Source organism: Eleutherodactylus coqui, chromosome 2, assembly GCF_035609145.1.
Source record: "Eleutherodactylus coqui strain aEleCoq1 chromosome 2, aEleCoq1.hap1, whole genome shotgun sequence".
NCBI lineage: Eukaryota > Metazoa > Chordata > Amphibia > Anura > Eleutherodactylidae > Eleutherodactylus > Eleutherodactylus coqui.
In genome coordinates, this window is record NC_089838.1 from 111,029,036 (window position 1) to 111,045,331 (window position 16,296).

The 16,296-nt window shown below is 42.0% G+C and overlaps 1 protein-coding gene across 3 annotated transcripts in view; it reads right to left on the reverse strand.

The window, feature by feature from the left end:
* Positions 1-16,296, reverse strand: part of UNC5A (unc-5 netrin receptor A) — a 374,244-nt gene that overhangs the window by 77,085 nt on the left and 280,863 nt on the right. For 2 of the 3 annotated variants that reach the window (XM_066591340.1, XM_066591338.1), the window contains exons 5-7: positions 14,518-14,698; positions 11,257-11,424; positions 8,140-8,304 (exon numbers count right to left, since the gene is read on the reverse strand). In XM_066591340.1, the coding sequence (XP_066447437.1) occupies positions 8,140-8,304; positions 11,257-11,424; positions 14,518-14,698 (514 nt within the window). The remainder of the gene's footprint in view (positions 1-8,139; positions 8,305-11,256; positions 11,425-14,517; positions 14,699-16,296) is intronic. The other variant, XM_066591341.1, reaches the window with a different exon arrangement.

The window sequence follows — 16,296 nt, forward strand, 5'->3', positions numbered from 1 at the left end:
GTGGATAGCTGCATGTTAAATGAAAAAAAAAACTATTAGGCCATTCAAAAACTATTGTTCTCTTATTTTAACACAGAAAAAACCATTGTAAAGCAATAAAAGGATAAATAATCTGTGGCAGACAAAGTTATCATAATGCATTCAAAATCTATCTATCTTATCTATCTATCTAATATCTATCTATCTCATATCTATATAATATCTATCTATCTATCTCATATCTATCTAATATCTATCTATCTCATATCTATCTAATATCTATCTATGTCATATCTATCTATGTCATATCTATCTATCTCATATCTATCTATCTCATATCTATCTAATATCTATCTATGTCATATCTATCTATCTCATATCTATCTATCTCATATCTATCTTTCTCATATCTATCTATCTATCTATCTATCTATCTATCTATCTAATATCTATCTATCTATCTCATATCTATCTATCTCATATCTATCTCTCTATCTATCTCATATCTATCTATCTCCTATCTATCTATCTATCTATCTATCTATCTATCTATCTATCTATCTATCTCATATCTATCTATCTCATATCTATCTCCTATCTATCTATCTATCTATCTATCTATCTATCTATCTATCTATCTATCTATCTATCTATCTATCTCATATCTATCTATCTCCTATCTATCTATCTATCTATCTATCTATCTATCTATCTCATATCTATCTATCTCATATCTATCTCATATCTATCTATGTATCTATCTATCTATCTCTCTATCTATCTCATATCTATCTTTCTATCTCCTATCTATCTATCTATCTATCTATCTATCTATCTATCTATCTATCTATCTGTCTGTCTATCTATCTATCTATCTCATATCTATCTATCTCATATCTATCTCATATCTATCTATCTATCTATCTCAGATCTATCTATCTATCTATCTATCTATCTATCTATCTATCTATCTATCTATCTATCTGTGTAACTATAGAGGATGCAGAGCAAGCGGTTGCACCCGGGCCCAGGAGTCTTAGGGGTACCTATAAGGCCTCTCTTCTCCATAGGGAGCCTAGTACTATGAATAAAGCATTATAGTTGGGGACTCTGTTACAGGTTTTTCATTGGGGCCCAGAATTTTCAAGTTACGCCTCTGCCTTAAGGGGTTAAGAGAAGTTAGGGGGCCCCATGAGCCTCTATCTATCTATCTATCTATCTATCTATCTATCTATCTATCTATCTATCTATCTATCTATCTATCCATCCATCCATCCATCCATCCATCCATCCAAGTATCCAGTTAATCCTTATTGTTTTTCATAAACAACACATCTCATAGATACAACACACATTTCAGTTCTTTTACAATCACAATAGTTTTGCCTTTTACATGTGCTGTATTATTTGTGTATACATTTAACAAGTAGCATAAGGCTAAAATGTCCAACTCCCCCTGCGCCTAATATAAGTGTGACTGCTTTGCCTGAGAGCGCACTTGTACCCTGCAGGTACTGCCAGTCTGGTTTCTTTGCACAGCTCTCATGTGCCAGAGCAAAGTCATGTCTAATTACTGCCTACCTGTGTCCCATTAGTCAACCCTTCTCATTAAATCACCATTAACTTAATACAGACATTGGATGCATCTACTGATTGTGTTGAATAACCCACAGTGCGGCCCCCTTTCTACCCCTTCCAACTGTACACACACAGCAGAGGACTCTATTGCTGTAGATATAAAAACATATTTACTCTAAATGTTGTTACAATTAACTACATTTACTGTTTAAATCAAAACAATACCATGAGATACAAATTCCCATTCTTTTATGTTACACATATTGCTATAGAAATCTGATTTCCAAAGGTGCTTCCAGATCATTAGTGCCTGACTATGCTACTAAAAGGGCTTTCTGCTTTTAGGAAATACATTTTTATTCATAATATAATAAAAACCTATAAAACTTTTTAGTATGGATTGTATATCAATTCTTCAAGATTCTCAAGATGTCTGCTTACTGTAATTCAGTGGGAAGTTAACTAGTCCTGGTCATGTGAAGGAAACACAGGTGCAACCTTATTACAAGGGACATATCTGTAGTGTAACAAGCCCTGCCGCGGTGGGCTCATTACAAGGGACATATCTGTAGTGTAATAAGCCCTGCCGCGGTGGGCTCATTACATAGCCAGGACCCATTTACAGCCACTGGAAATAAAGAAGTACAACTCTCATTTATTGACATCATGTAGAGCTATTAACTTGCACTTTCCTTTGGGACCTTTTACGTGGGGCAGAATTATTTGCAGGACAGAGCACAGATGTAAATTTTGTCAATTAGTGATTTTGTCACGTTTTTAACTGCGAATGTGTTCTGCAGAATGTCGTGCAGACTATTGTATTTTTTTCAGCAGACTTTAACCCTTTGCAATCCAATTTTGGATTCAGGCTTTCCTAGGGGGCTTTCTCTTTCTGCCATTATACAATGGCTCCATCTGCTGGCTAGATCCAGTACTGCAGTATGTGACATGCTGGAGAGGCCCCGGACAACAGAGAGGCCTGTAATCTGCAGTAAGAATACCCTGACAGATGTATTCCAACATCGGAGCTGTACAGCCTTTAATCAGAATGTCTTTAGACGTCAGACAGTGAATTGGAAAGGGTTAATAGCAGAATTGCATCTTCTGTATGTTACAAATCTGCAACAACAGTTCTACAAGATGTCCTTAATGCCGCAGCAGAAAGCTTTTCCACTACAGAATTTACTCTTGCGGTTTTGAAGTAAAGCCATGCGGATTTTATTAGGTTTGGAATTCCAGCCCCATAGCATAACATTATGATGCAGAAATGTTGGTGTGGATTTATTCTGTCTGGCATGAAAGGTCCCCTAAAGGGCTTTCACATCAGGGCGTATTGCTTCTGTATTTAGCTGTTCAAAATGGGACCATCAGGGACTATTCACAGCGCCGCAGGCAGTACGGAGCGTAGTTGCACCTGAACGAGGGGAATCCCTTCCCAGGCAGTTCAAACTCCGAGCCAGAGCGCAGGAGTTTGAAAAAAGAGGCGGAATTAAGGGGCTGTCCGATCGCTCCCGCACGAAGTTTAACTACGTGCCGGAAAGACAGGGCAGGCCCTATCTGTTCTCGGACGTACAAATCACGGGCGGGAAAGGAGGTGGTGAAAGCGAAACCACTGAAATCCCATAGAGACCAGTGGTTTTGGTTTGTCCCATTATACGGCTGTGATTATAACGGCCGTATATGATACATTCGTCTGAATGTGCCCTAACAAAGATACTTAAAGGGGTTGTCCCGAGAAAGCAAGTGGGGGTAAGCACTTCTGTATGGCCATATTAATGCACTTTGTAATATACATCGTGCATTAAATATGAGCCATACAGAAGTTATTCACTTACCTGTTCCGTTGCTGGCGTCCCCGTCTCCATGGTGCCGTCTAATTTCAGCGTCTAATGTCCCGATTAGACGCGCTTGCGCAGAAGGGTCTTCTCCCTTCTCTTGGGTCTCGGCACGAGCGGCGTTCTGGCTCCGCCCCTTCTACGCGTCATCGCGTAGCTCCGACCCGTCACGTGTGCCGATTCCAGCCAATCAGGAGGCTGGAATCGGCAATGGACCGCACAGAGCCCACGGTGCACCATGGGAGAAGACCCGCGGTGCATCGTGGGTGAAGATCCCGGCGGCCATCTTGGTAAGGTAAGAAGTCGCCGCAGAGTGGGGATTCGGGTAAGTACTTAACTTTTTTTTTTTTAACCCATCCCTTGTGTTTGCCTCGCGCCGAACGGGGGGCCTATTGGAAAAAAAAAAGCCGTTTTCGGCGCGGGACAACCCCTTTAAACACAAGTGCAATGTGCTTATCTGTGGAACCCCCCTGGTGTCACATTAGTACTGCTAGATATGTATTTGTCTGGATACAAAAAAATAATGTTTATCCCCTTCCCCGCTGTCACATACATTTAAAGGGAAGCTGTCATGTCCCCATCATAAACTAACTCGGACCATAGAGAGGATTATGAAGTGGATTTTACATTGTGCATCGGCTATGAAATTTTCCATGTAGTTAATCCGCCCCATATGGACATGTCTTTAAGGGCTTATTCATACGAGCATATGCGTATATACGTTCGCCCATACGGAATGTATTTACGCATGAATCAAGTTAGGAGATGGCAAGAAGCAGGCTGATATGTCTGTGGTAGCAGATCGATTGTTTTTTGCGATCGAAATACCCGTTCAGATGCTTGCGTGTTATACCCTCCCCGTGGAATACAATGGCAATTCAATTAATTAGGGCCAGCTGTCTTCTTTACCCAGTGTACACAGGGTAACTCTTATCCTCATTCCTTTTTTTCAGCTTCCATGCAAGTCTATGGAAGCTTTCAATGTAACAAGGACAAAGATAGGGCAAGACCTATCTTTTCACGGACAAAGAATTGGCCTGGAAAAACACGTTCATCTCAGCGCATCTACTGAAATCAAAGGCATCGCTTCATCGCATTATACTGGCGACTTCTTCACATGCAGATATATTTGTCTGAATCTGCCCCGAAGGCTTATTCAAAATGCCATAGGAGCAACTACAATCGTCAGTACGGAGCATAGGTGCGCCTGAATGGGTCAGATTTCTTTTCCCTCACAGGTAGTTCAAACTCTGCGCTACAGCGTAGGAGTTTTAAAAAAGAGGCGAGAAGATAGGAGCTGCCCAATCTGCCCGCACGTGGTATTCACTACATGCAGATAAGATAGGGCAGGTCGGATCTTTTCCTGGTTATGCAAATCATGGCAGGGAAAAGAGGTGGTGAGAACAAAACCACTGTAATCCTACAGAGATCAGTGATTTTAGCCCTGATTATCACGGCTGTATGAGGAGAGAAATTCACCCTTATGTGTTTAAGCCCTTAGTTTAAAATTCGCAGCATGTCCTATTTTTGTGCGATCTTCTAATGAAAATTATCCATTCAAGTCAACGTGTGCATAAAAAAACAGATTGCATGAGACGGGTGTGATCCATTTTTAACTATGTAACCACGGGGACCATAAAAAAATAAAGAGAATCAGGAAGTGTGGAACTCGTACTTTTCTTTTATGTGCATGAAAAGAGGATGCAAAATGGATGGAAATTGCAAAAATGCAGGAAAATTGTACAAAGAAAATCAGACCGATTTTTCAGGAACGAAAAAAAAAAACCACCCATGTGCATACCGCCAAAGGGCTTCTTCACATGGGGGTGTTCTAGTCCTATTATGCGGCTGTGACAATCAAGGCTGCATAACAGGACGGAACGAAACCATTAAGGCTTAGTTTTCATTAGCAATATTCTTGCCCTTAAGGGTGCCTACCCACTGGCGATTTTTTTTCCTGTGATGTTTTGCGTTTTTTCTCAAGAGCAATTAGTATAGAATGTGTTCTTGTCCATCTGGGGTTTTTTTCCGTTTCGTGGGGTTTTTTCACATAAGAACTGTCAGTTGCATATGTCTCCTTATTTTTCTCTTAATGCACCCATGATTGTCAATAGAGGGCTGCAAAAAATGCAGCGAAAAATGCGCAAAAAACGCTGCAAAAACGCCGCGTTTTTCACGCTCGAAAATCGGCAACACAAGTGGGTAGGCGCCCTTAATAGCACGGGCGAGAAAAGATAGGACTTGCACTATCTTTTTCGCACATAGGTAATACTACGTGAGGGGAAGATAGAGCAGGACCTATGTTGCCGCTGCTTTCTTCAAACTTGCAGGCTATGGCGTGGAGTTTGAATGGCCCTATACCCCCCCTTCCCCCCCAAAAAAACCTAGTTCATGCACAACAATGCACCGTAGTGGCGTGCATAGTTGCACATACGGCCGTCTGAAACCACCCTAATGGTTGTGCCATCATGATCATCTGAAGATGGGTCAGTGGTGCGTGGAGAATGTGGATCGGCTTGTAACGTAACCCTTGTGATAACAAGCTCAAAAAGAACCGTGGCATCATGAGAGAGTGCTCAATCACACGGGCGCCAATTCGCCCGTGTTTCAGCACGATTAAGACTGCTGCACTGCAGGTGTGGATGACTCTCCGCACTGCCGGAAGAAAGAACACATGGCCGGCATTGGAGCCGGTCATGCAGAGAGTTGTCCGCACGCGGTGTGGCCATCTTATCCTGCAGAAACACGGGTGGGTCAGCGCCCGTGTGACTGAGCCCAGAGGGGAATTCCTTTACTTGCTGACTGTCAGTCACAGTGACAGCGATTACCGGGGCTAACCGTAATAATTACATATGCTGTCTCATGAAAACGACCACACTCCAAAAAAGCGGGCACAACAGCAACCAGTCACCGGGGGTTGGGCTTCACATACATGCACCTTTTAGCACTGTCATATCGCTACAAAATTGCATGAGAAAATCGCCCATGTGGATTCAGCCAATGACCTCTTTGTAGTCCATATTTCCCTATGAAGCCTTCTTCTCTGTTGCACTGCATCGCATGAAAAAGGGGTTTTCGTGCGGTGCAATGCAACTTTGACAGTAAGAAATCCTACTGTCAAAGCCCTAAACTAAGCCTTAGCTGCAGAAAATCACCTAGAAGCACTGCCTGGCTCCGGACTGTCTTCTCCGCGGTCCCCGCACTGGTCTTCAGCATCTCTTCTGGCTGGGGATTGAAAAATCGCCGCCTCCAGAAAGCCCTGCTTTTAATTGACTTAGGGCCGTGGCTGTGATGGCTGTGATTGGTTCATCAAGCGCTGGCTCTGATTGGCTAAGCATCACAGCGCTCAGCCAATAAGAGGCAGTACTTCCTGGAGGTGGAGATTTTTCAATCCCCAGCCAGAAGAGATGCTGAAGACCAGTGCTGGGGATCAGGGAGAAGATGTGGCCGAAGCTGACAGCGCTTCTTAGGTGATGTATTTGGGCTTATTTTCAGGGTAGGGTTTATATTTCAAACACAACCACCCTGAAAATCCTCACATGTGGTGCTACAAGGTTCCGCGATATTCTCACAGCAATATTGTGTCGCCCGGCAAAATCGGCATCAAAATCGAGATCATCCGTGTGGGGCCAGCCTAAGACCTCATATCCACCGGGGGGTGTCTCCCTTGGTATAGAGTCCTTGCAAGATAGCAATATTTAGTTGGGGTGTTTAAAGGGTGTTGCACTAGCACAACAGGAGTGATGATGATGAGACTCTTCGGTACCTTGGAAATAGCTACATTGACTTTACAATGTTCAAAGGCGTGATTACAGCTGCATGAAAAGAAAATGTATCAACACGGAAAAAAAAATCAACATTCCACTCCCCGAGGACACTTAATCAGAATTAGATTTTAAGGGGGGAATTAATTACTGTAATCTCTAAAAAGTCATTTAACTCTTCCATTACAGCTGACATTAGCACATGATTTATCTTGGTGGAATCAGGTTTGTTGTGTGCCGAGATACATCATGAATTATCCCTGATTAAACTGAACAAATATTTTAAGAATAGCTACAAAGATAGATAGCGTTCAGCAGGAACTGGTTGCCTAGGAATAAGAGACCTCAGCAGAAAGTCTGTTTCTCACTAAGATGAGTGCAATTTCTTTTGATTTGGTTCGCCCACAAGATCTTTCGATTATTGGGCCAGCCCCTCCTAACATTAGCAGGTCATCTCTTCTATAGGTATTTCACCTTTCTAATATCTAATAGGTAATGAATATTTCCAAAATCTTCTATAGCACCAAAAAAAAGGAGAAAATTACACCAAGCTTGCATAACGTGGACCCCAGGGAATCCCAGCCTGAAGATAGCAATCTCTAAGTTGCAAGGAATGCTCACAGCAAAACAGTAGTTTGATCCACTAACATGAAACATCACCCTGTTTTTTGCAGATGAAATTATGTCTCTCGAGAGCCGATTCCACCGAGAACAAAGTTAATAAGTGTGGAATGTTTTCACATTCAATTCCCTTTGAAGTCAGGATAAAATAGAGAATCGTTGAATTGACCGAACTAAGGACAAAAATCAATGCTACTCAAGCTGCAGATGGCCAAGTTCTTTGTAAAGCTGATTGACCGGCGACACAAAGGAAATAATAATGTATGCAGTTATAGACAAATGAATGTAAATTGTTGTAAGGATGTTGAATTACTTGCTGTTTAAATAGGGCTAGTCGTGGCTGCCAAAGTGGCAACACTTACTGTGCATGCAGAGTTCATTGGTGCAGTTTCGGGTCTCTGTGTCAGGCCCTGGACACTGTAGCCCACCATTCCTTGGGGCTGGTTGAGTACAATCCCTGCTTCTCCAGTGGGTGCAATCAGAAGTACAAGAAGACCAGTAGCTCCACTCTGCCCATCCTCCACTTACTGTGTACATAGCCAACCAGCAAAACAAAAGCAAGACATAAATACATGTCTAGCATACCTAACATCGTCTTCCCATGTCATGCAAGTAGCGAGCATTCATCATATGCCATTTCTAAATGCTCCATCTGCTCTCCGTGTATAATAAAGCCATCCCGGTCTTGCATGGCACACAGCTATTTCTCTCTGCTTGTCTGTCTCCAGAAGAAACCAATATCTGGATTACTAATCTATGCAACTTTGTATTCATTGAATTTACTGCTAAAGGACAATTCTGGCCAAACTCCAAATTTCAGCTTTGAGGACAAGTACAAATATAGCAAAGTTTAACTTGAAGGGGTTGTACCAGAATACAATTTATCACCTATCTTATGGAGACCCCCAATGTTCTCCAGAATGGGCGTAGCAAGTCCCCCTCTCCTCCTCACTATTTTATCACTGCACGTCGAACAGTGAGGAGGAGATTAAGTGGGGTGACGGTTCCTCATGTGCAGGGCTACTCCATTAAAGGGGTTGTTCAGTTGCAAACTGTTGATGGCTTATGCGCAGGATAGGCCATCAATAGTAGATTGGCCCCCAGGACCCCTGCTGATCAGCTGTTCATTCAGCAAGTAGGCTTGTGCACTGAGCTGAGTTTTGCAGGAAGCAGAGAACTCAATTTCCACCGCAGCAGCGAGGCTTGGTATTAAAGGCAAAGTTCCCATTGAAGTATAGGGGGACTTTGTGAGTAATCCCAAGCTTGGCCACTGGGGTGAGAACAGAGCTTTCTGCTCACAACAAAAAATGACGCAGTGCATGAGTGCATCAGACCAGCAAACAGCTAATCAGTGATGTTCCTGGGTAGCAGACTTTGTTGGTCTACTATTGATTGCCTTTCCTAAGGATAGACCATCATTAGTTTACAGCTGGCCAACCCCTTTAATTTTCAATGATACTCTTGGAGATAGTTGACTGCTCGGCTTTTTCCATCAGCTCCATTAAAATGAAAGGAGAGGGGGCTCTGTATATTCAGCCACTGCTCCACTCAATCTGATGGCACTGAGGGTGGGTGGAATGATACTACAGTAATGATGGGTGGGGGACAAGGGACCTGTTTTCTAGGGATTAGTGGGCACCTCAGTGATGATATGGCTATTGATCAGACTTTTGTCACTTATCATGTAGATAACAGTGCATTCTGGTACAATGCCTATAAACTGTGATAATTTGCTGCAAAAACTTCTCTTAACACAACCTAAGCCATTGAAAAGCAGTTGAAAAAGCAAATAAACTGTGGCACAGAATGTGTTCTTATCATGTCAAATGTCAAGTTAAACTTTGCTAAATCTGTCATCCCTCATGCCATACTCATATTCCTGTGCCTGTAAAGCTGATACAGAGACTAGTTACTATTCTGGTGCATTTTCATATCCACTTAGTTCTTCAGGGACATAGGCAGCTAAAGCAGCACTCCACTGAAGACTCTGAAGACCATAGCGCTTAGTTTCTTGGAGCCTCAATCTGAGAGGAAGTGGGAGATTGATTTTAGCTTCAGTGAAACCGAAATCTCAGGGTGCATTTACACGGGCGAGTGTGATGGATTTTACGAGAAAAACACATTACTGCACCTGAGATGTTCACCTGCGTGAAAACACGCATTGCTCGAATAGTAAAAAAAAATTATCGCATCACACCGTGCAAAGCTCGCATTTACCTGAGAGTGTGATGGGTTGTTTAATACCATAGGGAATAATGGGCACTTCTTGAACAGAATTGGCCAAAAACAGAGCATGTTACAATCTTTTGCATCATCGCACTTGCAAATTCACTTGCATCTACATGCTGGTGTGTTGCGATCTTTTTTTGCACCCATAACAGAACTGAATCGCTGCGAAAGAAAAATCGCACATGTAAACAGACCCACTTAAAGTAATGGGTTCTTTTCATGTGTAATTTCTGTGCACAGATATGGCCATGTAAATGCACCCTCATAGAAATATTTCACTCCAGGTGTTGAAAGAGGGCCTTCAGTCAGGAGCTCAAAATTAATATGCAAATCAGTACCTGGGGGATGATTACTGTATCTGCTACTGATTTTTTCTCAGCTCTTCCTCCTTGGCTGTTCTTTTAACTCAGCTACATTAAGACAAAACTGTGATCAGTGACTATAGTTTAGTTACAGTGCCTAATCTGAAGTCATCTGGGACACACCCCCTGTCTCATCATTGGCTCAGACTGTAGAGTAGGTAGAGGGTGTGTCTCCCTAAACCAAAGATGAGACAGAGGGTGTGTCCCAGACTACATCAGATTAATCACTGTAGCTAAACTGTAGTCACAGATCAGATCTCTATCCTATTAGAAGTAAGCTAATAAGTAGCCAAGGAACAAGAGCTGAGGAAAAAGAAATTGGCAGTAAACATTCCCCATAGGTACTGACTTACATATCAATTTTAAACTCTTGACTGGAGGGTCACTTTAATACAAATCTTTTATCACCGTGCTCCTTCTCCAATCCCATTACTTTTGTATTGGCATGCTTTTCTATATCTGTCCATCACCTACCCATCACATATTCTCCCTGTTTCAATATTGTACTTCCTAGCACAGTGTTTCCCAACCAGGCTTCTCAGAAACCGAGAGTTCCTTGAGCTCTAATCAGGGATTCCCCAGAATGCAGTAGCACGAAGCAAGAAGACTTGTCAATTTTACAACACAGAAAGCAAACTGATACTAGCCGTCTAAAAAATGCTCAACAAAACATACAGCAAACACATCTGTTTCAAATTATAGAACTAGACAAGAATTATAGAATGATTACCCGCCCCTACTTCAAGCTTCTACGAGGCAGGAACGGCATTAGGGGTTCTCCAGAAGTGGAAACATTTTTCAGGGATAATGAGGTTGGGAATCACTGCCCTAGCAGTCAGACAGCAACGGTACAACTGAATATAACATATTACATATAATGCCAATTACCAGGACAGAGAGTTGTACAGGCTGTCTTCTGGATATTCTGACCCTCGCAGGATGATCCTCCATTTAATGGTGTTGGGTTGGTACATGTTCTACTTCTCTTCTGCCAGCCTCTTCCACAGGTCGTGCTACATGGAGACCAGTCAGTCCATGATGACCATCCTCCATTAACTTGGAAAAAATATAGAGATAGAAAAATATATGAAAACGTATAACTGGTTAAAGAATTGGCGTGTACATCATATCAAAGTTGCAGAATACATTTTCCATAGTGGCTCATCTATGGCAGCCAACATATACACACAGCTGAGTAATGATCTTTGTTATTCAATGTGGACTCATAGACACTGTATTATCAAGCAAAAAAGATAGATAATTTGGGGTAGGAATATTAGGTTTAATCCAGAAATCACCAAATTTTAGTTTAAAAGGGATTTTCTGGGACTAGCTCAAAAGATTGCTAAATGAAATGAATAGTGTAAAAGAAAAATACTAAGCCGTATCCACCCATGAAATGTCTCCTGATCCAGCACGGCCACCCTGGTCCCTGATGCTCCAGTCCCAGGAGCTCCTGCAGTGGTCAGTGGTCATATGACATTCATCTTTCATGTAACCACTGCAGTCAATCACTGGCCTTGGCGGTTATGTGCAATATACACATGGCCAGTGATTGGCTGCAGTGGTTACATTAGTGATAAATATCACGTGATCTGTGCAGGAGACTAGAGCCGTAGGGACCCGGATGGCTATGCTGGATGGGAATTCTATGGAATGGATGACTACAGCTTGAGGGCTTAGTCAGACGGGCGTTTTTTGCCGCGATTTGCGCATGCGCATGCGTCCGGCGATTTTTTAAAACCATTGCTTCGCAATGGTATCGGACACATGAGCGCTTTTTATGCGCTCGTCCGAAAAATTATAGAACAAAAAATCGCAGATCGCACCTATCTGCGATCTGCGATTCCTGTTCGCTTCTGTATATGCGCTCAATGGGGCCGGCGGCAGCAGCGCCGACCCCATTGAGAACATATAGAAGACAAATCATTCTTCTCTTCCACAGCTGTAACAGCTGTGGCAGAGAAGAACGATGTTTGCCCATTGAATTCAATGGAGCGGCAATACAGCCGCTCCATTGAAAGCAATGGGCTGCCGGCGTGCGCGGGGTTAATTGTCGGGAAGGGGTTAAATATATAAACCCTTCCCTGCAATTCATGCTAAAATGTGTTAAAATAAAAAAAAATTGTATACTCACCTTTCCGCTGCAGACGGAGTCCAGCCGCGGCCGCTGTCAGTTCTCCTGAACTGCTTCTCGGCACTATTCAGCCGGCGGGGCTTTAAAATCCCCGCCTGCTGAATGATCTGCTCTGATTGGTCACAGCCTGACCAATCAGAGGCCGGTTTCACTCACACACCCATTCATGAATTCATGAATGGGTGAGTGACTGCTGCCTCTCAGCGCTGAGCCAATCAGGGGCAGGTCTGACTCACATCCATTCATGAATTCATGAATGGGTGTGAGTGAGGCATGCCTCTGATTGGCTCAGCGCTGAGCCAATCAGGGGGCAGGTCTGACTCACACCCCCTTCACACCCACTGCAGGACGGCTGCCCGGAGCTGCAGGCAGAAGGTGAGAATGCAATTTTTTTTTATTCTAACACATTTTAGGATGGATTGCAGGTAAGGGCTTATATATTTAAGCCCTTACCGACAATTCATCCCGGGCTCGCCCGCAGCGCATTGCTTTCAATGGAGACGGCTGTATTGCCGTCTCCATTGAATGCAATGCGCTGGACAGCTCCGGCCCGTTTCTAATGAAACGCGGCTAGGAGCAGATTTTCGGGCGATTTGCGGGCGACTTGCGCGCACCGGTCACGCGATTTGCGGATGCGCATCCGTCATGCGATCCGCACATCGCGGCAAAAAACGCCCGTCTGACTAAGGCCTAATACTTAGTTTTTTAATTTACACCATTCCTTCCCTTAGCAACTTTTTTTTAGCAGGTCCTGGAAGCTACTTTTAGGATATAATCACACAGGAGAATTGGATGTAGGTCAGTGAAAAACTGGCAATTTTACCTGTCATTTCATAGTGATTTTAACACATACTTGATGTGTTTGTGCAACAAAAACACGTGATTTGCATCTGATTGACCTCCGTTTTTTATGAGCATGGAAAAAATTGCATTTGAGTCCAATAGTAAAATGCTTTAAAAACGAATCGCACTCTCATGGCATGCCAGTACAATTTGCTTTTTAAATGCTCCCATAGAAAATAATTGGGAGCATTACCTAAAATTACCTAAAAATAGGACATGCAACAAGTTTCGAACTCAGACTATGAAAAATCGCTTGTATTAATGAACCAAATGATATGAATGGGTTATTTTCCTTGTGGGAGTTCTGCGCATCTCAGAATCAGATGAAACTTGCACTGGGACATCGCCCATATGAATACACCCTAGCGATTCGACCTCTGGAGCTTGTAGACATAATTGCTATTTGTTTTAAAACTGGAACTCCAATCTGTATAGCAATAGAAGTAGAACAAATACAGCTACATGATGTGTATATAGGTACTGAATAGAGACTATAGCACCAATGCCCAATGCATCCCCCAGAATAAACTCTTGACGATAAGTAGTCAGAGATTTTTCCCCAAAGCTATCCATAGACACGTATCTCTTCTGCTTGCCAATCTGGCGCCATCAAAGCCCATTGTAGAACTACTATTTTACAGGTAAGGTTGGTATTTTAAATGTAAAGCTAGTTGACCAGGTTTAGATCAAATAACTTTTTGCATGATCATACCTGGAGCACAGATGTCAAACACAAGGCCTATGGGCTGAATCCAATTGCGTCTCAATTTATGTGACCCGCTGGAAGAGCTTAATAAAGGGATTATCCAGGAAGTGCCTGCGGGATACACCCTGTATAGTGGCCAGGCTTTTAATTGCAAGTGCAGCTCCCATTGAAATGCATATATACCCATGTCAACGAGCCCTTACCATACAATTACAATTGGCCCTTTGAAGACAACCATAAGGCCGATGTGGCCTTCAGTGATAATGAGTTTGATACCCCTGATTTAGAGGATTGAGAGGACTGGATTGCATGTCTAGATGATTTTCTTATACTCTAGTTTTATTTTGTGGCAGTTAACATCTTTTCATGCAAGTAGTCCTTTTGTACATACAACACTTATGAAATCTTTCGCCTGTTACTGATGGTAAGTCTTCACTGTCCATGTAATCAATGCCTAACTTACCATAAACAGTGATAGCTGCTGAGTTACTCCTCCGCCTAGCAACTATATTCTTGGCCACACAAGTATAGTTCCCAGTGTCAGCTAGGCGGGCCTGTCTTATAACAAGGCTGTGGTCTGTTCCAATGAAAAGATTGGAATCTGTATCAGGGTCTAATATGTCCTCATTCTTCAGCCACTCCACCTTAAGAAGCAGAAAAAAAGTATTGGAAAAATATGAGAAAGAACAGTCAGAAAGAGAAGCAGTAAATTAGAATATGCCATGCATTATAACTATGCAAATTACCATTTAATTTGATTTTTTTTTATCTAAGAGCAAGGATATTATAAAGATCTGAAGTAAAGATCAAAGTTATAGCTGGGTACCCATATATTCTGCAATTTATTTAGGCACTTATGTTGCTGTGGACCTCAAATGACAGTATTTATAGATCAAAAATGACTTCCAAATCTGATTTTATATAGACTTTACTAGCAGAACATGCAGTTATCAATGGCAATGGATATACAATACAACCTGGCTTCAGGGTTTGAATTTTAAGGCTATAATTTTCAGTAGGTACAGCTTAAAAGAAAAAATAATTCTACTTTGCTGTTTCAAACAAAGAGACCAATTGTTAGGTTTTTAAAATGAAACATTCAAATGACAATGGAACAATAAAATGCCATGTTATGCTACTATATACAGGATGAGGCAAAAGTTTGGACACACCCAATTGACTAGTGTAATAATGGTAAAATTGACTTTCAATGTGTGAAAGTATTAATTGAGAGGGAGACTGCATTTTCTTGGTGGAGGAGACATTTTTGGTGGCCATTTTGAAGTCCTCCATATCGAATTAGGCTCAGTTTTTTTCAAATGGTAAGGTGGTTATGTGATATATCAATCTTGTCTGGAATGTATTGAGAAACACACTGGCAGTCTCAGTTTTGCACTAGCTTTCTTTGTTGGGAGTTAACGGGGGCAAAGTTTCAAATAGTGCTTTACATAACAGGAAAAAAAGAATTTAGGGACAGTGCTCTGATTATTTACATAAAGACAGGAATATATATGTGTCTATATATATACATATGACTATTTTATTTGTGTATTGAGGCGAAGTTGTTACCTAAATCCACCACGAGGAGGAGAGCACACACCAAATCAAAGAGATACCAGAAGGCATAAAATTTAGGCTATCCAGGAAAAAGACAATGAGTCGGTAAGAAAAATGATCGGGTGTTCACAGGGAAAAGTGTAGGAGGTGTGAGACCTCCTACATGAGCAAGTACTCTCCCATCAGACACCTAGTTGCTTTACATAACGTGTTTGATGTGTCCACCATTCTGCCGAATGCACAAGGTTAAACGTTTAATCCAGTCTTAGACCCCCATCAACAGTAATTCAGGGACCATTAACTTTCACTCCCTTATCAGTGTTTAGCTAAAAATGTTTGTGTATCTCTTGTAGCAATTCAAGCCTGATGACCTCCCCCCCTCCAACAGTAATTTAGGGACCATAAAACTTTCACTCCGCTATCAGTGCCTAGACAAAAAAAGTTTGTTTGCTGTTGCAGAATTCCTTTTAAGTGCGAACCAATCACAACCATATCTGTGCCTTGTCATAAGTATGTATGTTATAAGTATGTATAAATATGCATGCCTCTTCAGATCCAATCCATAAGCCTGAAGAAGAACCCTGCGTTGGTTCGGAAGCTCGCTATTATTACATCATGTATTTTTGTTAGCCATTAAAAGGTATCATATCTACAAGATTACGTCGTTTCTCTTGCTGAGAACAAT